Source organism: Tachysurus fulvidraco, chromosome 22, assembly GCF_022655615.1.
Source record: "Tachysurus fulvidraco isolate hzauxx_2018 chromosome 22, HZAU_PFXX_2.0, whole genome shotgun sequence".
NCBI classification, from domain to species: domain Eukaryota; kingdom Metazoa; phylum Chordata; class Actinopteri; order Siluriformes; family Bagridae; genus Tachysurus; species Tachysurus fulvidraco.
In genome coordinates, this window is record NC_062539.1 from 8,856,276 (window position 1) to 8,879,725 (window position 23,450).

At 36.5% G+C, this 23,450-nt stretch overlaps 1 protein-coding gene across 4 annotated transcripts in view; it reads left to right on the forward strand.

The window, feature by feature from the left end:
* The window catches only part of LOC113640647 (ephrin type-B receptor 1-B), a 315,649-nt gene that overhangs the window by 246,323 nt on the left and 45,876 nt on the right, over window positions 1-23,450 (forward strand). For all 4 annotated transcript variants that reach the window (XM_027143223.2, XM_027143225.2, XM_027143227.2 and 1 more), the window contains 2 exons: window positions 14,148-14,310; window positions 22,665-22,773. In XM_027143223.2, coding sequence (XP_026999024.1) covers window positions 14,148-14,310; window positions 22,665-22,773 — 272 coding nt within the window. The remainder of the gene's footprint in view (window positions 1-14,147; window positions 14,311-22,664; window positions 22,774-23,450) is intronic.

A 23,450-nucleotide genomic window follows, 5' to 3' on the forward strand; every position in this document is an offset into this window, starting at 1 on the left:
TAGCCAAAATGTTTTTTCTGCGTGAGTAATGTAAAGAGGCAGCTACAACCACGTTTCGTGTAGTAACAGTATTTAGCTCAGGAGTTATTGACTCGGGAAATTCAACTTTATTAAAGATGCCGAGGCGCTTTTTTCCTTCTCGATAGGTGAGTAACGTTGGTTTTGCTTTGTTTCACAGAACTAATATATGCCGTCCTTTGCATGATTATGCTTGTGTGTCATTTATGCTTGTTAGTTTATCTGTATTCGTATCTTTCTTCCCTTCAGCTATGATAAAGACACATTTCTTCCCATTATTTGCCTGGGTTACGTATGTATGTGTGGGCGGAGCTATCAATACAGGGGTGGGACCCATTTGGGTTAAGGACGTGTTTGTATTGGTGATTTTATATGTCAACATTGGCTTTCAAAAATCGGAGACCCTACCTTTAATCATAGTGGTTCGATTCCTGCCTCAGCTCTGTGTGTTCAGCATGTGCAGCTTCTACCTGTGCATCGGATTCTGACTTCCTCTCCCAGGCAAAAGACATGTGTTGGTGGCTGATTGGCATCTCTAAATTGTCCAGACTGTGTGTATGTGTGCCCTGTGATGGGTTTCCACCCCATCCTGGGTGTGACCAGAGTCCTCTAGGATAAACCAGTCTCCCTGTCACCTTGCATAAGATAGATACAAGGTAGATGCATGTGTGAATGGATGGATGGTTGGTCATGTAAAGCCAACTTTTATTTATTATTATTATTATTATTATTATTATTATTATTATTATTATTATTATTATTATTATTATTATTATTATTATTATTAACAGTAAGTTAAGTGCTGAGAATAGATAGATAGATAGATAGATAGATAGATAGATAGATAGATAGATAGATAGATAGATAGATAGATAGATAGATAGATAGATAGATAGATAGAGAAACAGTTTTAAATTAATAATGAGCGTTCTAGGCTTAGTCTAGGCTGTTTGAAGACTGTAGTGTAGTGTATTATATTGAAGCAGTTTAAAATTGTATTGTTTTCATCTTAGTTTTCACATATGAAGATGTTTATAATACTGCCTCAGAAAGGTAAATGCCCTAAATGATATGGACACCTCTACCTGGGATATGTAACGTTATGTAGATATGTAGATATGACTTTATCATTGTTTTATTACAGATTTGTGCTAAGTGGTTAAGCAAACCTTATAGATGATGAATTGAAAGCTATTTTCCTTGAAACCAAAGACTCCAGGTTGAGGTTGTAAACATTTGGGAAGTCTGCATGGCTCTTCTTATTTCGTGTGTTCTGTATGTTGATTCGAGTCCTGGCCCTCTGTTTGACCAGGTGGTCATGCCATGCTGCATAGGGCTGGCATGAAAGGTGGAGGGAAGTGGCACACGTACGCCTCGCTAGGGAGCGAAGCCAGAGCCAGTTTCGCCATGTGTATATTTGTGAGAGTGTGTGCTGTTCAGCATGTTGCTCTCTAAAGCATGAATGAAATGCAATCGGAGCTTCTATACTATTGTGGAAATGATGCCAGCCTCATGCGTACACCTTCCCACTGCTCCCAGATTGCACGCTGAGACCCCATGTCTGTCCATCCTGGCTCAGTCTGCTATTCGCCAGCCGCCATCGGCCCTCCCATGAAGGGAGTTGTTTTGCTAATCCCTATTTGACTGACAGCAGGAGAGGGGCACACTTAGCTTGAGGTATCTTAGTAAGACAGAATGCTGCCAGGGACACTGCAGGAAACAGTGGGATATGTGTCTCATACTGCTGCCACCCTGCTATGATAACACATCCTTCTCCAAATGACATTTTTGTTTTATTTAGTAAAAGTTCATCTGCCTATTGTGCAACTGCTCTATGAAACATTAGTTGAATTGTTATGCCTTCGAGGTATTATACTTTTTTATACCGAGCTTTGAAACCAGTGCTAAGCTCTCTACATCAACTGCGTCATGTCCCATATGGTCCAATCTTCCTGATTACCGCTGAGTTCAGCCATTACTGAACCCAGCAGGCTCCATGGACAGTGGGCATACTCTGTAATGAAAATGGCTCTGGCTCATTTTGGGACCGTATGTCATTCTGAGATCTAATGTCATCTTTCTCTCTTGCTGTCTGTTCTTTCATAATGCTTATTTTCTAGCTCTTTGTCTTGAATGTCCTTTACCCAAACTACACCCACAAGAAAAGGAACCACAGTATATGATCATTTTGATCGCATGAATTGATGAAATGAAGTGTTGCGTTATTGTTATTAGCATGAATTTACTACTCCGTTTTAGTGTTTTTTTTCTGCTTTAACACAATGAACTCCTCTCATGAGATTAATCATTTTCTAATGAGTGGAATCGAACGCGTTGGACCACATATCCAAAGCATCCGAAATCTACAGTGCCACAATCATCTATTACCAGCACGTATGAAGCTCATAAACAGAAATGATTGTCTTCATAATGATGTTGAGAATATACAAACGAATTAAAAACAGAATATCAGGCTTTTCACACTTGAAATAATTAACCTGGTTTGTTATAAACCCCAGGTATGCTAAATACTGGCTTATCTCGTTTCACATTGCTCATACTTTATATAGGGTTCACAATTAGTCCTGGTTATCCAGAATCTGACGTTTTACACTTTACATTAATTAATAAAACCTTGGGTTAGTCTTATTTGCATATTTGCAGCATCAGCAAGCATGACTGGATAAATACAGCAAACGGCTGCTTTAAATAACAGCTTTTCACTTGCTTTGACATCAGTGAGGGAAAATATCACCATGTAAATTCTCCTTCTCTGTTTTAAGCCTCCTGAGACCCACAAAGGCAGGAAAACAAAGACAAAAAGACAAAAGAAAGAAAACTCAGAGGAGCCAATTATATGATATTTTTTTTGTTCTTTTTTTTTTAAAAAAAAACAACAACTTTTAAACAAGTAGACACTTTCTCGTGTGATGTCATTGTAAATTACAGGGTTGTTCTCAAGCGTAATCACTGGTAGTGTTTAATTGCCATAAATAATGGCACATTCACCAACAGTGAATGGATATACCACTTTTTTGTTTCAAACTTTCATGTTTTTAGTAAATTGTTTTTGAGAGACCACATTACATTCATCACTTCTCTACAAGCTATTTTTTTCTTCAGACATATTCAGGCATATTCAGTTTAAACAACATGTAGGGTTTCTGTGACTGCACCAAACGTGATATGATGCACGCACTGTTTACAATTCTGATCGGATATTTGTTTCTAAGCATCTAGCTGTACCGTTGCAACACTGCATATTTAGCACTGCAATGCAGGGTTAAGAGTGCAGCGGTGGTGCTAACCTGTTTCAGTGGATGATTTCATAACACCAGGCAAATAGCAGTCCTACAACCGACTTCGAAATTACAAGTGAAAAACCTTCCTCTACTCGCGGTCAATAGCAGGGTTAAGAATGATGATAACCTGGAGTTAAGCACAACATGAAAAGCTCTAAAGTGTCCTAATACAAGCTGCTAGAATCAGCTTCGATGCATCTTGCCGCACATATTATGAGACTCTTGACCTGTAAGGAGAAACAGCATTCATCAAACAGACAGACATGTCCGCAGTTAGAGTTTTGTTGAAGTTGGAGAAAAACACTGTCTAATTCACCGCTCCAACATTTCTAAAATCAGGGATTTAGTTATTGGGAATAAGGTGATTTTCATCATTTAGATGAATATTAAACCTTGAGGATATAGGATGAAAGATGGGTCCGTTGGCATCTTCTTATCACTAAACACTATTGTCAGAATATATATAGTATTTTTCATTATAAGAAAAATGTGATCAGCCTGCGTAAGTTGTGTAGTGAATGGAGACTCAAATCATGCCAGCAAAACGCCTCCATAGCAGAACGGAGTGCCCTTCATAGTCGAACCAGCATTTTCCCTTTAATTTGTCACTGGTTTGTATTTTACATGTTGTTTGTGATCGTATTACACAGCCCTTTGAGTGGAACCCATCAAATGAGGTCATTCCATGGGCCAGTCAGAAAACAGCTCAGCATGCTACTGACAGCAGTTATTTATTGATGACAGTTAGGCCAGTGTTTGGCTCTGGATAATGCATTATTGATGTTATGAAGCTGTCATGGGTTTTAAGAGGTGTGTAGAGGTGTGTGTGTGTGTGTGTGTGTGTGTGTGTGTGTGTGTGTGTGTGTGTGTGTGTGTGTGTGTGTGTGTGTGTGTGTGTGTGTGTGTGTTGAAGTAAATTCCCACTAAATCACTGAATAAATCTTCAGGCCCTGTCCACGCTTATATAGATATTTCTAAGAAATTAGATTTTCGCTGTTGTTTTTAGTCTCCTGTTCACAATCAAACAACGAAAAAAAAAAAAAAGATTATTATTATTATTTTTTTTTAACCATTTCTGCACTCATTGTTTCATCTTTTGGATTTTGGGATAAATACCACAAGCTCAAGATATTTTCGTGTTTTATTCTATGACATAATCCATCAGTAAAAAAACCATTTGTGATTTTTATTAAGTCTTAAAAACATGGTTTCTAACAAGTGGCTAAATGGAACTAGGTCGTCGTGGACGTTAACAAGCAAGAAAACTCCCCTACAGTATTATAGTCTGTGTGTTTATACTATTCAGTTTGCAAGAGCACTATACAGCTGTGCACTTTATCATAAAGCGGACATACTGTTCATATTGCTGTAATCATATCCATATAATCAGTTATTATATTGTATTAATAAACTATGAATGATATAATCTGCATAATAATTACATTTGATTTGATTTTTATTCTCTTCAGTTCTACTCATTTTCTATCTATTTTATTCCACATGACTATGTTTTGTATGTTAAAATTAAAAAAGTATTCAAACACCACCAAACATCATTTATGCAGTTTTACCCACAAAAAGAAGAGTGGATCCTTTACTGTGGATAAGGATTATAAATATTTAACTATAGAATAAAAGCCTGGAAGCTTAGTGCTGGTGACAATGAAGTCACGTGACCATGATGCGGTTCGTTTATAGCCTAGTTTTAACATTTTAATTTGGAAAAACTTTTTTTTTTACTTCAGATTGTATTTAGGATTCATAAAAGTTGTCTTCAGTTGTGAATATTATCTTGATATACAGTACATAATATATAAAAATCATAAAGTTTTGTGTGTTGAATGCATGAATAAGTAAATGAATATGCTCAAGATATAATGGCTGCTGACCAGCTTGTTACTTTGATGCTCGGTAATATCTTATTTGATAATGTGCTTGAAATTATTATTTTTTTATTATATTTCATACTGTTTTTTATTAGACTCCCATGTAGAGGTGCTAGAAAATTATATGCTTCTGCATCCAGCATCCATTTGTGATCTTAGATAAAACTCTAAGTTGTCCCACATCATCAGAAGTCCAAACAAATAAAACATTGTATTTGCTATTTTTCGGATTAGAATGATCTGGTATTTTTCCACATTTTTTAAATGCTACCTCTCAATGTTCATACTTGTCTTAAGACATCTGAAATACCAGTTTAGGAAAAAACAGTAAGCTATATTCGGAGTGATTTTCAAATGACATTTTCATGTGAATGGATTTTTTTTTTTAAAGAAAGGTTTAAATTAAACTTTTCAGAAATATTAATTTTTATGTATGTGGATATGCCTGAGACTAAACACCACTGTTACATAAGGAGCTTAAGGCAATTGATGATGATGATGATGATGATGATGATGATGATGATGATGATTTTGGAGCCTCGATTGGCTGAGCAAGTATGAAAACCTATCTCAAATTAATATCTCGTTTATGAGGGTAGAGATGGTTGATTATAATGGCAAATATTTATTTATTTATTTATTTATTTATTTATTTATTTATTTATTTATTTATTAGTTGGTTAGTTAGTTAGTAAGTTAGTTAGTTAGTTAGTTAGTTAGTTAGTTAGTTAGCTTTGACTAAAGGCATAGTATAATATTGCATTAATTTTTTATCTGTCCCTAGAGATAGATAAAGCTGATACTAAAGTAGAGACAATAAAAAAGCTCAATAACACAAAACAATACTAAAACATATAACTTTTTTTAATAAAAAATAGACAGACTGACAGACTGACAGATAGATAGATAGATAGATAGATAGATAGATAGATAGATAGATAGATAGATAGATAGATAGATAGATAGATAGATTTTAAAACAGCATTTAAACAGTGCAGATATTAATACATCAATGCTGGAGAAATTTGCAGTTATTTTTGATTGAGTGCAAATGCAATTCTAAACTGGATTTGTAAAGTTCGTCACGACAAACTTTGATGTTGGCTTTGACGATCCAAGTATTCGCAAAGGCCGGTGCGTTTTGGAGGCGAGTGAAAATAAGGGTCAGTGTTACTTTTGGAGGCAAGTGGACAGAAAGATAGGGAGCATGTGAGGTCATCCGAATACAAATGAGGAAGTTGGTACCGGAAGTTCCGGTACTCGGATCGCTGAGAAAAGTAATAGCAACAAACTTCAGACCAGGGTCTACAACATATCCGAAATTTGGTGTATGTGGCTAAAAAGCCCTAGGAGGGGTTACAATTAATACATTTTTGTCTAAGCTTAAATAGGAAAACAGAATGTTGGCTTCTACAAAGTCAACATAATAACTTTTTTGGTTTATAGTGCAATCTGGATTTTACTGCAAAGGTTAAGCCACATGCTTGTCTTCTACATTTACTGTGACATTGTTTAATGCTGTTAAGAGATAAATGTTGTATTGGCCTGGGATCATTTGTACATTGGGCCACTGACTGAATCTCATTCATGCAGAACAAAGAGTGGTTTGAAACCCACCCAAGGTCAAGACATTGCAACAGGCTTGAGACAATGGCTGGACAATGTGCTCGGATTAGACAAGAGCCGGTTAATCAAAAATTAATTATCTTTGCTTTGAATTATTATTTAAAAAAAAAAAGACAGCAGGTTGTGGTCATGTTGTGAAGCGTTCCACTACGCTCGAACGGCATGCTTTAGATTTATAGCGTTTAAGACCATTTTCGACAATCCACATTCACATTAGTTTTTGTATTATCATTAGCCAATTTCCTGCTATCTTTCTAGCTGAAAGAGTTTATTATACTGCTTATTTATTTATAAAGAAATTGTCTGTCTTATAAGCTGTGCGCTGATGAATCTGTACCCAGGAAGACAATTAGGTTTATAGACTTATTTTTCAATCTGCCATTTTGCTTTGGTAGTCTTGACAAGCACTCACCACTTCCTCTGCCTCTCTTTTTCATTTTATGGCTTTTTCCTGTATTTTATTCCTTCTTTTTCATTACTGAGTGTAATGTGGAGTAAAGTCAGCTCAGTAGAGTGATCTGTCACAGGGAAGTCGATTCAGATTTGCAGAGAAAGTGTCATGCCACTGTTGGAGGAGAGGGAGAAATGAGAAAGCCTACCCCCACCCTCTCTGTCTCTCTCTCTCTCTCTCTGTCTCTCTCTCTCTCTCTCTCTCTCTCTCTCTCTCTCTCTCTCTCTCTCTTTCTTTCTTTCTTTCTTTGTGTGTGTGTAACTGTTCCTTGTTTCTTGTATTCTCTGTATGTGTCTTACTCAATTGTCTATTTGTCTGTCCATCTGTCTGTCTCTTTCTCTTTATCTGAGAGACCCGATATCTTCTAGATGTCATATTAGCTTTCTCTGTGTGACAGAGGCGGCGAAAGAGCAAAGACAGAGAGCGAGTGAGAGAGACAGAAAGATGCGTCTAAACTATTACAAATAGCAGTCTACATCAGCCTCAGGCAGAGCCATTACTGCAACAACAGGGAATGTTGGCTAGAGCTGACATTACTGCCTGAACATATATCTCTCTCTCTCACACACACACACACACACACACACACACACACACACACACACACACACACACACACACACACACACAAACAAATTAGAGATCTATACTGCATTTATATAACTGTCCTATACTAATATACAAAAAGGCAGATTGTTGATGTTGGTTGCCAGGTATTTCATAACAGCTGACTACAGTTGATCTTCTATTCCACTTGAATATAACTGTCAGGTGTATCATTTCTGGATCTTTACTAAAGGTCTCGTGAAAGTAATAAAACGTGACATCAAAATTATAGCACCTGAAATCTGCACACTTATACTCTGAAGATGTTTATTTACAAAGTACATCCTGTAAAAGTACATCCTGTAGTATTTTATTCTTTTATATGGCAGAAATTCACCAATACATTTTACTTTATTATTAAATTACATCATATTTCAAGTTCCTGTTAACCCTTACACTAGAGCAGCTGTTAAGCAATCACAATTAATGCAACATTTTTCAAAATTACTGCAACTTTTCTGCAGATTTGGTGCCAAGAGGCATCATCACAACACGCTCTCAGCTCTCTTCATCAGCTTAGTTATAAAGAAGAGTACTTTGCTTTCTAATTCACCAATCAAGTAGTTTTCTGCAAAAAAAAACCAAAAAAACATACATAAATCTGCACATTGCATTGTAGATTTAAATTTTAAAAATGATGATAATGATTATATTTTTAATAATATAAAAATAATTACATAAAACAATTTTTACTCCCAGATGATAGGATATCAGAAGGTAGGACATTAACACTGAATTTGACAAGGACGCCATGGAATTTTAGAGCTCCTGAAAGACATCAGTTTAGCCATTGGCTCAAACCTACCAAACTCATCTTATAATAAATGCCTTTTTTCCAAAGTTCACACTAAACATAACATAACCAAATACAGTATAAAAAGTGCTGTATCTTTAAAAGTGCATTAGGATGTAAGATAATTAAAATAGGATGTGTATGATAATAAATGATCCAAAAACAATTCATTAAAAATAAAGAAGGATGTAGAATGTTATGAATGTTATGAATTTTATATTAATTTCTAAGATGTCGCATTTTCAAAGTGAAAGTGATTTTATTGGATTCTATTACAATTTACTTCTATTAAATTACTTCTATACTCCTGGGCTTGTTCTTGACTTAATTCTTTCTGTGGCCTCATACCCATTCATATCTCTCTCTCTCTCTCTCTCTCTCTCTCTCTCTCTCTCTCTCTCTCTCTCTCTCTCTCTCTCTCTCTCTCTCTTTATCTTTCTCATATATATTTTCTTTTTCTACATTACACACACACACACACACACACACACACACACACACACACACACACACGAATACACAGACACACACACCGTCTTTCTCTGTAGCTCTCACAGTGCATTTCTCACTGTCTGTTTCTTTCAATACAAGTCTCTCTGCCTCTGTGTCTTTTTGGCTCTTTTATATTTTATTTTTTCCATCTCTCTCTCTCTCTCTCTCTCTCTCTCTCTCTCTCTCTCTCTCTCTCTCTCTCTCTCTCTCTCTCTCTCTCTCTCTCATATTTACATGCATTTTTAATTCTTCCTTATTATTTGCTGTAATTATTCTTTAGATGTGTGTGGGTGTCGCATACCAAAACAGAACTGTTATTAGAAACAGTCTAATTTCCCCGTCACACAGGACAGAATGATCTATTTGCAAAGCAGCAAGCGGATTTTTATGCCAGGAGAGTATTTTGCCTTTTTTCCTTCATTTCAGTACAAGTGCATTTTCCTCTTGGGAAATGGACCTACACATTTATTTCACACAATGTTATTGCGCTGTGAAGCAATAACATGAAAAAAAAAAGCAGAAAAGCGTTGTTTTTGCTTATTTGCTCAATACTTTTTCTTTCAATGACACGCCAGAAGAGTAATAATGCATTTATGTATAGGAGACCGTGATGCTGTTCTGTTATACACTTGGGCCAGAAAAGAAGCTAAAAAGTAATTTTAAAAAACACTTTTCTGTTGGTATTTCCTATTTTCAGCTTAATTTCCTCCTTTGTGTAAAGTATCTACTTTAATTCCGGCTAAAACTTGTTGCTGTAAGTTGTCGCTAGTATACTGGATTGGCTTGGGACTGGAAATTTGCTTTAATAAAGGTTTCTGGTCCTCACTTTAGTTTGATTCAGTTTGAGATTGATTTGCTGAATTGACTGTAGTACAGTTTTGACAGAGCTGAATATATTAAGTAATACAAAAAACCCATTAAAATAGACTTGCATTGATGTAAACGATGTACGTTGAATTCAATGCAATAACAATAGTCATTGTTTCCAATAATTCTTCTCAGCTTCTTCTGTTTTACATCTTTTCACTAAGCAGATGAGTGTATGTGTGTGCTTTCTGTGGCGTGTAGTACACAATCAGACATATTTGTAAGCAGAGTCCTCAGAAAACACACACTTCTTTGCTCTCTGTCACAGAGCTTCAGCCTTACACACAAGCACCCTTTAAAGGTGACTTTCAATAATTTGTTCGTTCGTTCATTCATTCGTTCCTTATATACAATTGGTGTTGTCTTTATGCACCAGACTTTCCCAAGCCTGCTTTATTTGTTTGTTATTCAGGTTTAACCTTGTTCCTAGGTTATTGCTTCATGTTATGCTGCCTAATTCAGTTCATTTGCTCATCCCCTGACCTAAGTGGTTTGGGACCTTAAACTTGCATTTCGTCTTGGATTTGTTTAGCTGTGTCACAAAAAAATGGCTTTACTTGCAACTGAATCCATCTATTTATCAATTACATTAATCAATTTAACCAATAAATCTCATTCCTTCTTCCTTTTAAAAGCATACAACAAAAAATCGACGTTGTTTACAATTGCACTTCTACTGTTACTACGTGTAACTCACCTGTACATTTAGTCCATTCTGTCATATTTGCACATTCTGTACTGAAACTACATGAAAACATATTGCACATCGCATTCTATAACCTCTTTTCCTAATATTATTTCTAGTTTTTAAACTTGGGTCTTAAATGTACTTTATTTATTTGCACAGCCTAAGGAGCTGCAGGCAAGGTTGTCTACCGTACATAACAAATAAAAATCGTCAACCTTGAATCAACTTCAAATCTTGAATACTGCTCATTGTACGCATGCACTCCTTCCTCCAAGGTTTCAGAGGGAGCCCTCACCGAAATATCGAGCACCTCTTGTTCACGGTCTACTTCTGGGTTCTTAGAAATTTAAAACATGCTCAATGTGGACTTATGACGCAAAGCCTACCGTGGACTGATCTCTCTGGTTTGTGAACTAATGTGCCTGTGCGTGTTTAGTACAATTTTATGTGCTGTTTTGGATTTGTCTACCTGCTGTTTGTTATTAAACACTCTGCATATGGATTCTCCAGACACCATTCTCCAGGCATCATTATGCTCATACTTTATCCTGGGTGAACAATTAATCCTGGCTATTCGATATCTGAAGCTTCACACTGTACATTCTTAAAGCCTGGGTTAATGTTAGCATCCATGTCAGGCTCCATGATTGGATAAATACAGCACACATCCAGTTTAAATAACAGCTTGTCTTGTGCTTTCACATCACTGAGAGAAAACGTCGCCATGTAAATCCTCCTTCACTGTTTTAAGCCTCCTGAGATGCACAAAGGCAAGAAAACAAAGACAAAAAAGACAAAAGAAAGCAAAAAGCAGAGGAGCAAATTATATGAATATACTGAATTTCTGAATTCCTTTTAAGCATAGAGAGCCTCAGTTATTTCTGACTGTGCCATCCGGCTTGTCTTCAACAGACATTTCTGACCAGAACTATACAAATAAAACGTCTTCTCTTCAATCCTGTTCAAGCATTTTCTGTCACCGTTTGACTTTATTGGTTTTAGTTTTTTATTTACTCAAACGCTTCAACTGTTGTTTACACCACAAACACTGTTCCTGTGACTGTACATAGCATCTGATATGAAGCACATGCTTCTCAATGTTTGACCCTGTCTGTTGCAAAGCATCTAGACACAACATAAGATGAGCCATAAGGAGTTAATACCACAAAAGCAGTGTTAAACCCTGCTTCAAAATTTCAAACGTGAGCCAGTTCTCTGCCCAGGGTTAAATTGAAAGGGATTTAGGATGACGACCCTAAAGTGTCCTCTGTAATAGACAGCAAGATGCCTTTAATGTTCAGCTTTAAAACATTATATCAAACAATTCATTATTTTGTATTTTTTTTTTAATACATTTTTTTTTTTTTTTTTTTTTTTAAATGTTGTTGCTGTCTTTTGCCTGCTCCCTGTTTGGGGTCTCCACAGCAGATCATTAAATCCCCAAACTAGATTTGGAACTTCTTTATTTTACTTTTTACAAATACAACCCTCCCATTTTATTTGCACCCAGGACCAGAACTGAGAGTTACCTTCTCAGAAGGTTGGCTGCTGGACCACGGATACTACAAATCTACCCCTGTGTCTATGTTAAAATCTGTAGTCATCATTCCATCAAGTAGAACATCATAACATAGTACTAAAAGCAGCAGAAACATAATGTGAAGAGAAGCAGAGGAATTTGCTAACGTCCCACACTGAAAATCAGGTATCAATAGAAAGTGCAGGATGCAAAACAATTTAAACAATTTCATCAGTAGATGGGAAGTCAGAAGGATATATACAGTAATAAAACCTAATCATAGACATTGTGGTTCCATCTTAATGCAGCATATAATCTGAAATTATTTCCAGGGTTTTTGGTTTCATCACATCAGCGTGCGTGTGTGTGTGTTTGTGTGTGTATGTTTGTGTGTGTGCACTGTACCCTGTGATGCATTGACATCCTATCCAGGGTGAATTTCTTCCTCGTCCATAGTTTTGCTGAGACGGGCTTTGAAACTCAACCATGACAAGTTGTACCTGTATGCATAGATGGATGGATGGATGGATGGATGGATGGATGGATGGATGGATGGATGGATGGATGGATGCATGGATGGATGGATGCATGGATGAAGTGATCGCTTTATTTAGAAGTCAGTTCAATTACATCACTTTGTTTTGTTTGACTTTTTTCATTTTTTTAACAGAACAGCATCTGACAGCCCACTGACGAATCAAAAATATAAAAGAAATTGAGCTAAAAATAAAATAAAATAAAAAGAGAAAGCACAGGACAGGGCAAAGTGCTAAAGACTGGATAAATGTCAATTAACGAGTCAGTAAACTATGCTGTTACTGTATGTGTTCGTGGCTGCATTACCTATGTTTGTATGGATTCCTGTGATTTTTAAAGCTTAGTACCTAGTGCAGTGATATTAGTGCAATATTATTGTGTGTCTTTCTGATTTATTACACAGTAGCTGTGCTCATTTCTCAGAATACTATATTGGCAAATGGTTCATATTAGCAGGTATAGACAGTTCTGCTGGCCACGACATGGGTACTGTTTACTGATTATTTTATGAAACATTAAAGATGGGTGAGAATGTGTATGAAAATACTTTACCTGGTAAGGCAACACAATTAGTGCTCAAATGCAATGTATACACAAGTCACACAAACATTTCATAAGACAGTGCACCATAGTCATGAAGATACAGGAACATACATGTGATATGTCGTTATTGATTTATTTTGAAATATTAAATAGAGGCATGACAGCATTATGAAACAACAATTTTTATGACATCAAACATTTTTCAGATTTCTGGATAAATTGTATTGTTGCCCAATATGTACGTCAGTTGATGTGTCATTATATCATAAACATAAAACATAGAGAACACATTTTTTTCTATTATGAACAGTCCCTCTGGGATATCCGAGGGGTCGATTTATAGTTGTAGCCAGAAATGCTTGAATTTTTTTAAACTTGTCGAGTGTCTTGTGCTTTTTTGGTTAAAAACTACTTGAACACATGATTCTTTTAACCCACTACCAGTAGAGCATATATGTAATTAGTTTCTATGATAGCTGTACTCAGGTTTGATGCAGATTAAAGAGCACTTTGGCTGAATGCATATTGCGATGAGGTAACAAAATGTGTTTTGACCCAAATCTGCACAAAATCTGCTGTAATTTTGATCTCATCTGCGTATTGTAGTGTTTTATTTTCTGCATGCGCAAGTCAATGAATGCTGGCGAGATCGTTTAAACCGCAAGTCTCATCAGATTAAATTCTACATGCTATAAGGCTACATGCTATAAACTATCAGCTGATTTCTATTTATTTATTTAATTTTTAATGCACAAAATAAAATTAGCTTTTGAATAAATCCAAACTCTCTTTCTCTCTCTCTCTCTCTCTCTCTTCCAGGATCTAATGGAGGTTAACTCAACAGTACTGAGGACTCAGACTAACACAGTTCGTGTGGACGGTCTCAGGCCCGGCACGGTGTATGTGGTCCAGGCTCGTGCCAGAACAGTGGCTGGATTCGGCAAATACAGCAACAAGATGTGCTTCCAAACTCTCACAGATGGTGAGGATTGCCATGACTGTGTGTGTGTGTGTGTGTGTGTGTGTGTGTGTGTGTGTGTGTGTGTGTGTGTGTGTGTGTGTGTGTGTGGGTATGGGTATAGCTCGGATTGGGAGAATGCTGCATGTGTATGAATGTTCTACAGTCATATTTTGAAGTCTTGGAGTGTACAACAGGAACTGAAGTTTTCCCAGAGAAATAAATATAGATGTCAGCATGAGGTGGGTGTATGGTCCATGTTTCAACATAATTGTGCCATCTGTTTGTCATATTGAGCTAATATAGGGATTGTTTTCTTTCCAAAATGGCTCAGTTAATTGTTGTTTCATCAAAATGGTTGAAAAAGAAGCTTTCCAAGAAATGTTTGCCAGTGACTACACTTGATTGTGATTAATTATCAAATATAGAAGTAGCTGTTGTGTGTATGCTTGTGTGTTGGCTCACTATCTGATGAATCAGTGATTGCGTTTGCATGGTAATGTGTGTATACCTGTTCACTTTTCTCCCTCTTCCATCCCTCCAGTACGAGTTGTTCAATGTGCTAATTTATCCTCAGTATCAAAAGAAACATCATTTTCATTCCACAACCAGTTTAAGAATTACAATAGCAAAATAGCTGATTACCCGGTAGAGCACAGATTTTGATAACTGCATAAAGGAAAGTTTCCTTCCTACAATGTACAATGTCACGTTTTTTCCGAAGGAAAAATATCAGCATTCAGAAGGTTACGACTCCATTTCATGGGTGAAGGCTGATCTCAGTGATTCCAAATTGGAGTGAACTAGGAGTAAAGTATAGCAGGATTTTACTGTTATCTGATTCAAAAACAAACCTGCAGAGACCGGTCACATGAAGGGCACAGGGAGGAATGAGAGTTTTAGCCATTTGATGCTACACAGCTTTGTTCTAAAGCAGAGGACAGAAAAAAAGTCAGGACCTTGATGGAATGGTGTTAGATGATCAATTGCACACGCAGAGGATTGCTAAGGGGTGAATACACAAGCCATTGTTTTGCTAAAAACAAGATTTTTGAGTGATGGTGATGCTAGAGTAGGATGGCAAAACCATATGATGCATGTACTTTTGTGTTCCTTCCAAGACATATACTTAAGGAACTGTTGGAGTCCTATGAATACTGGACAGTTGAAAGATGATATAATGAGTAGGGCTATCCTCTTACTCTTCAGTGCACTTGTATCAGGGAAAAGGGGGTGGTGTGGTGACTGGTGAGTAAATTCTCTTCTGCACTTGCTTCCCAGGCTTGCATCTAAATTTGTGATTTTAAAGGTGGGGTGTTATAATTTATGATGTTCCCAGCCAGTCTAGTGTCAATCAGTGGTGAAACAGGTCTAGTGTCAGATTGAAATTCAGAATGAATTAATAGATAACAGACTAAAAATAATTAAAGTCAATATATTTCCATAGTCACCATCTGGTGTGTGTACCTTCATTTCTAAGCCACCACAGAAAGCCCACACATTCTCTGGGCTGGGTTAATCGAATGGTTTCTCCAGTCATCTACTTTAATTCTCTCTATTCCACACTCAATATATCTCCTGGGTGAGTTTGATTAATGAAGGTGTAGACTGGCATGTCCTGCCAATTCGTAGCTGCCAGACACACACACACAGTGCCATGGACACTGGTGATCAAATACACACACACACAGGATGCAGTGAAGCTGAGAAGTGCCAGTCTGATTCATCCTATGGTCGGCAAGCTGATGAAGCCAAGCACACAGCACACCCTGGAAGGAAAAGGTGCTTATCAACATTCTTGACACAGCATGTGTTAAATATAACTATATTTGTGCTGGTACACTGACAGCACTGGTAAGCACACACAACCAACTGAGCTTTTCTTCTACCACTCGTCACTCAATACTGGAGAATAAAGCACTTCCATACAGCGACCAAAGAAAGATACACACTACAGAGAGAAAGAACATCCTGCTATTAATAACTAACACACTGTCTCCTGAGTAAATGTGAAGATACATCGGTGTGTCTTTTTCTGTTGTGTAGATGAGGCATACTTCTATAGATTCTCATTTGATCTAAAAGGTCATGGGAGATTGGCAGCCACTGTGTGTGTGTGTGTGTATGAATGAATGAACCTCTGCATATAGATTAAATTGTCATCTTAAAAGTATGAAAGCAAAACATAGGCGATGAGATGCACACTTGTATTCATAAGATGCATCTCCCATCCATGAGCCCACATCAACACACACCTCCCCCTGATCACTCAGACATTTGAGTAGAACTTCCTAGATAATCTACAGTGAGAAAAAAGAAGGAAAGAATCATCTAAATGGGCAGCTGGTAGAAACATGCAAGCACTTTCACGCAATTCTTTCACTTCTATTCGGTTTCATGTTTTGCACCTACGTCCAGTTTGCTGATAACAAATGTCTTAAACTGAATAGTTTTGGAATTTAGTGAAACCAAATGCAACAACCAAAGGTTTAATAATAATAATACACAGATTGGTATGAAGAAGTGACCCTTACGCTCACTTTTGGGTCCGCTTTCTAGCCCAACTGTCACCAGCGATGATGGAGAATGCACATATGTCATACAGTCACTTGTTTAACGAGCGTGAACAAGCTGGATCATTTACTCAACTCTCTCAACCTACTCAACCCTAATACTTTCCTTGTTAATCGATATTAAATATCATGACCAGTTCTCACTATATGAGCTCTTTGCTGTATATAAGAAAAATAAAATCATTTACTAACTTTAAAACATTGTATAATTGGAATAAAGCTAGCTTGCAGCCGTTGGGTGTAAGTTCCATTGCACGTCAGAGTGTCAAGTCGTTTGAGTCATTCCATGTAAGTCAAAGTAGATTATAGAGTAAGGATCTATTGCAAGGGTTAATTTGCAAAGAACAAGCACAGAGTAAGAAGCCAAAGGTTCAGTATTGAAATATCACCACAAATTCAGTGGCAGACAAAAACAAAAGAAAAAAAAACCTTGATTCAAAGAACAGTCAGAACTGGGAAAAGCCGAGGTCTTCAGATCAAAATAAAACAGGTAAGGCAAAACTAAGTCCACAATAACAGATGGAAAACTTACAAGAACATGGTTCATCCATTTGTATCAGCAAATGTAAGCAAAATAAATTACTAGTTACTCAGATAACCCGTTTGAACCCTTGAAAACCAGATGGACAGATATACTATGAAAGGATTTACCTTTTTTTTCTTGCAAAAAATTTCCTTTGGCCCAAATTAAAATAAAGTAAAATATTTGGTAAAGATAAATTAAATGAAATAAATGGATGATGGTGAGGTATATGCTATAGATACCACTACATATACTGTGTGTGTGTGTGTGTGTGAGATGAGTGTGAGTGAGTGTTACGCGCTGTAGTAATTAATGGATGGGTGTATTGAGATCTGGCTGGTTATTCTATCCTCTGGCACCCTGCCACAGCACGACATTCGTTAAGACAATTAGCACCAGGCACAGGGGGAAAAGGTCAGTCACACTGTGTTCTTGCTCACACACACACACACACACACACACACACACACACACACACACACACACACACACACACACACACACACACACACACAAAGTACACACTCTTTTCCTTCCTTGCATCACATCTCATTCTGTCCCCTGCCAGCCCCACTCCCTCCCTCCCTCTCTCTCTCTCTTTTTCTTTCTTTCTCTGTCTGTCAGGCAGGTGCGTGCAGTGATGAGGAAATGATTTCATTAAATGAGGTGTGTACGTGTGTGTAAGTGCTGAATAAAGACAGAGCAAAACAAAGCCAGCAAACAGCCATCATTTCTCATATGATTTCTTCTGGGTGAAGTCCCCAAGTCGAGCTCGAACCTGATTTCATTTGCTGTTTAATCAGAACACAAGAAAAGGTTTCGTCTTCTGAGCAATGAGTGGCCTGTAGGCATTCAGGGTTTTCTTTTATTATTATTATTTAGTTCAGTTTAGTTTTGTTTTGTTTTATACCTCACGAACAACAGATGCAAGAGGCAGTGCAAAAGGGGGACAACATAGCCAGGGGGTGTAAAAAGTGTTTAAAAGCATGAGCAGTACATGAGATCAAAAATCATCAAGATATCATCAAGATATGGACTAATTACTAAAGCAAGGCTGATGTGGATAAAGATAAAGATGTCAGCGAGGGACAGTTCCTCTCAAGGGAAAAACCAGACCCAAACACAGGGATCGCAAAACTAAAGATATAATTAGCAAAATAACAAGAATAATAAAAACAGGAGACACTACTACTTACTACTTAGCAGAATACACAGACTAATGGCACCGGACAGAAAACAAACACGAACTTGAAGACAAGGATTCTGTGATGCAAAACACAACACGGCAGGGAATAAATCGGGGAAACAATTAAAGACACATAAGGCACAGTTATGCAAAAGGCGGGAAAGAATTAAGCCTAGGGTGTGGCATGGACACGTGCGCATGAAACAAACAACACATAACACAATACATTAAAAACAGACTCTAGGGGGTGTACCGGGAGCAAATGTCCAAACATAGCCTTGACAGTTGGAAATTATTTGAAATGGAAAATGATGATTTGATAAAGCTACAGCTTTATATGTGAATAAAGGACTACTGTAGATTGGGGGACTCACTTTTACACACAACACAATAAGGTAATAAAAAAACAACACTTAAGTACTGGGTATTGATTATAGTCTGTTTTTTTGCACAGTCAACATTATAAATGGAAGTAAATCAACAATATGAAAATGATGAATTATATTTTCAATAGCTACAGTAGTATTTCGTAAATGCATATTGTAGACCTATAGGTATTGTTGCAGGAATTTTAAAATGCTCATGATGAGCTTCTTTTAAATACACATCGTACCGTTTGACTTGATTGTATACAGCTCAGTAAATACTGTATAATGATTTCAGATCTTAGTCACTCACATTCACTAATCTCTTTTGAGTCTAGTTCCTCTCAAGGTTTCTTCCTCATGTCATCTGAGGGAGTTTTTCCTTGATGATGTTGCCTCTGGTTTGCTAAATATAAATCTCCATTCAAATTTATCCAGTTCAAACAAAATCATGTAACAGTCTGTTAAACATAACGGCACAACACAAAGAGGGAATTTAAATGGTGATATGTCTGCCTACAAAATGAGGCAAGCAGGTTATTTGACTGTGTATAAAAAGCTATCATAAGCTTTATATGGCATTTATATGGAGTGGTTAAGTATTGCCGCCTGTTCTCCTTCTGCATGTGCTTGTGTGGAACTCAGAAATTGAAATAATTTTGGCCAGTATTTGAATATTTATAATGCATCATATTGTATACATAGTTCTTCTGTTAATAATGAACCAGAAATAGTTGATTTGTTTATTAGTTGGTTTGTGCACTGTAACAGATTTATCACTCCTACACCTTGTTATTTTGCCATAATATCCAATGTTGTTTATCGACGATGGTATGATATCAGCTGACCTCCCCTAAAAACCCCGCCTCCTCATTTTTGTGTAGGACCTCAAGTCATAGAAGTATGATTTTATATAAGTATGATATAAACATTAGGCAACCGACTTCAAAAAGGATTGTATTGAAACATGGTGTAGGTTGGAACGGTGGCTTAACGGTGATCTATTTGACTCGGACCTTTGGGGTTCGAGATTCAAACTTTTTATTTGTCACATACACAATTATATAGAGCATATATAACCAGCAGTGAAATGTGAGTCAGGTCCACTCCATGGACAGTGCAATTATTAAAAAAAAAAATGCAACACAGATGAAAATATACATAAATATAGCTATGAAAGAGTGAAATAAAAGTAAACAATTAAAATATAAGAATACAATATAAAAAAGATGTATACTGTAGAATTAAATATAGAATGGAAAATAATGTGCATGAAAGCAAACTGTAGTCTTAAATATTAAGATACAGAGGGATGTACAAGAGGCAATGTGCATATGTGCATTATACTGTAGTCTTATATATTAAGATACACAGGAATGTTGGGGGTTTGAGTCCCACCTTCACCCTGTTCTCTCTATGTTTTGAGGTTTTTCTTTAATTAATCCAGTTTCCTCCTCCATTTTAAAGCTGATTGGCTTCTCAACTTTGTCTGTAATGTGTGTGAGATTGTGCCCTGTGATTGGTTGTAAATCTATCCAGGATGTCCCCCTCCGTATATGCCACGTCTGCTGCAACTCCGGACTCCACACTCCTTATGGTGCTGTGTAGGACAAGCTGTACAGAAGATGGATGTTTTGTTTTTCTGAGTATTGCATGTCACTAAAAAATTCACTATGCAGCTGAGTTATTGTGATTGCCACAATTCCTGACTGAACAGCTGGTAATATTATTACACTTCCAATATACTCCTTAAAACTGAACACAATACAGGATTAAATCATTTATTGTAATCAGTTATTTTAAAATGGAAAATTGTGAAAAAAATAAATAAATATTGCACTGATCTTGGCCAGGTCATACATGGCAAGTTCAAACATTAGTAAAGCAAATGTCCTACTATTTTATTTGTTTGTTTGTTTGTTTGTTTGTTTGTTAATGATTATAGGCAGCTGTATGTAGCTTACAGATTTGAGAATACAGTGTATAAAATATACGACTAGTAAACCAATTTGGTTCTAGACATGTTTCTAGCTTGAAATATGTAAAATCAGATGAATAATATATTTAATTCATACCAGATTAATAGATGAATTTCCTTTGAAAGATGACTTTGTAAAAATAATTAAAAAAATTTTTTTTGACTGCATTTCTAAAAAAAATATATAAGATTACAAAAAGAATAGATAAAATTTCTTTCACCCAGGAACACACCAGACCTGGTATTTCTTCTAAAGCTCTTTTGAACTTCAGACTTTGACATAAGGAATTTCTTCGCTGAGTTAAAAAAAGAACTCAGCGCTATGTTACAGCAAGGATTAGTAAAGTGACAAAGAAACAGACACACACACACACACACACACACCACACACACACACACACACACACACACACACACACACACACGTACATGGTTCTATACTTGTTCGGGTTGCTTCTAGAAAGCAGTTGGATTGAATTGAATGTGTGTGTGTTCCAGTAAATGCGTACTCACACACAAAGCCCCTGTGCCAGTCATGTATAAGCTGTCTTCTCTGCCCTCTGTGATTCTTTCCTTTTTCCCCTTCTTCCTTTCAGTCTTTCAAAGTGCACATCTCTATAACCTCACTTCCCTCTTTGTGCACTCTCTCTCATCTTTCTGTACAGTTACCTATTTTCACACACATACTCCAACTTCTTGTTGTATCAGCTTATTTTTTAACTTCTTGCTCTTCTCCTACTTGCACTTCTCTACTACTGGTCTTATATGAGACTTTCTTATATGTGTCTCCTCTTGTGATCAGTTCTTTAGCATCTGCTTCATTTTAAAACATTTAACTCTTGCCAAGTTGAACACAGGCTTATTATCCCAACTCAATCCAGTTATGTAACAGATAGGGGGGTGTATTTCTAACGTCGGTGCTCTTTAAATTGATTTACTGCTCAAATTCTTTCATTTTTTAATGATTCTTTCATGCTCACTTCACATTTTCATGAATTTGACTTCACATTCTGATATTTCCATCCATCCATCCATTTTCTGTATCACATATCCTACACAGGGTTAATGGAACACTGAATCCTATCCTAGGGGACTTGTGTGCCATCACAAGCACATTCACCCACCTAACCACACACTACAGACCATTTACAGATTACATCCAGTTTCTTTTTTACCTGAGGAGGAAACCAAGTACCCGAAGGAAACCCCAGAAGCACAGGGAGAACATGCAAACTCCACACACACACCTCAGCTTCAAGTCTGCTCGCAGAGACTGGTGCAGCAGGGCTTAAATTCTTTAGCTTTTCCCCATCTGTACCCTCTATTAAAACAGATACAGTTTTCAAATTTTATTCAAATACCGGCATCAACACCATTGTGCATGTCATGTTGTAGATCACTAACAGTTAATCCTTATTCCCTTATTCCTCACTTATGATTATGGGTTATGACCAATGTATGATTGACCTCTGTGTGTCACATAAAATTTGTCACAGGAATGACAAAAGTAGCACTAATCAACTTAAGTTACTAATTATTTCACTATAAACATACTTCATATGTTGTAGGGTGGAATCTTTATTTGTGGGAGTGTTTTTTTTTTTGGCTTTGTTTGAGCATTACAACTGTTGTAAAATCTCTCTCTCTCTCTCTCTCTCTCTCTCTATCTATCTATCTATCTATCTATCTATCTATCTATCTATCTATCTATCTATCTATCTATCTATCTATCTATCTATCTATCTATCTACAGAAGACTATAAGTCTGAATTGAGGGAGCAGTTGCCACTCATTGCTGGCTCAGCGGCAGCTGGTGTAGTCTTCATTGTGTCTCTGGTGGCTATTTCTATAGTCTGCAGTAGGTAAGATCAACCCCATCAATATGACTGAAGACAAGACTAATAAGACTATTAATCAATTTTGTAAAAAGACACATCCATTTCCTTCTTCCCTTTCAAACCACTGGCTATGTTTCTATACCAAGATTTTCCCCATTCTGATTGACTTCATTATGACCAGTTTATATGTATCCTCAACTGGACTCCATGTAGACATCATTTACTCCAATCCAAACTTATGTACATGAAGTGAACATTACAATAATTTTGTAGCGTTGCTTAATATGTCCTATTTGGGTCACATTATTGAAAGAGAAATTTCTTCTTGAAATGAACATAACTTGGACATAATATACATTTTTATGAAGCCTTTTCTCATTTTGTTAGTTCTTACTTTCACTAAAAGTCAAGAAATAATGTGTTAATACACTGCAAAATATTATATAAAGTAAAAGTCTTAAATATGTGCATTCAACTTATCATCTTTACTAATTTATCTCACTAATCTATATCTTTATCCCAATATTCTAAGAAATTTTATTATTATACAGCATATTTCTAGATATTGTTCCAATTATATCAAGTTTAAAATTGTACTATTATTGTTGTTGGCTTATAACCTTGCTGTTACTAACAAATTAATATGAATAATATATATAGTCTTATTTGTTATCTAAATAAAATAGATAACCTTACTTTTA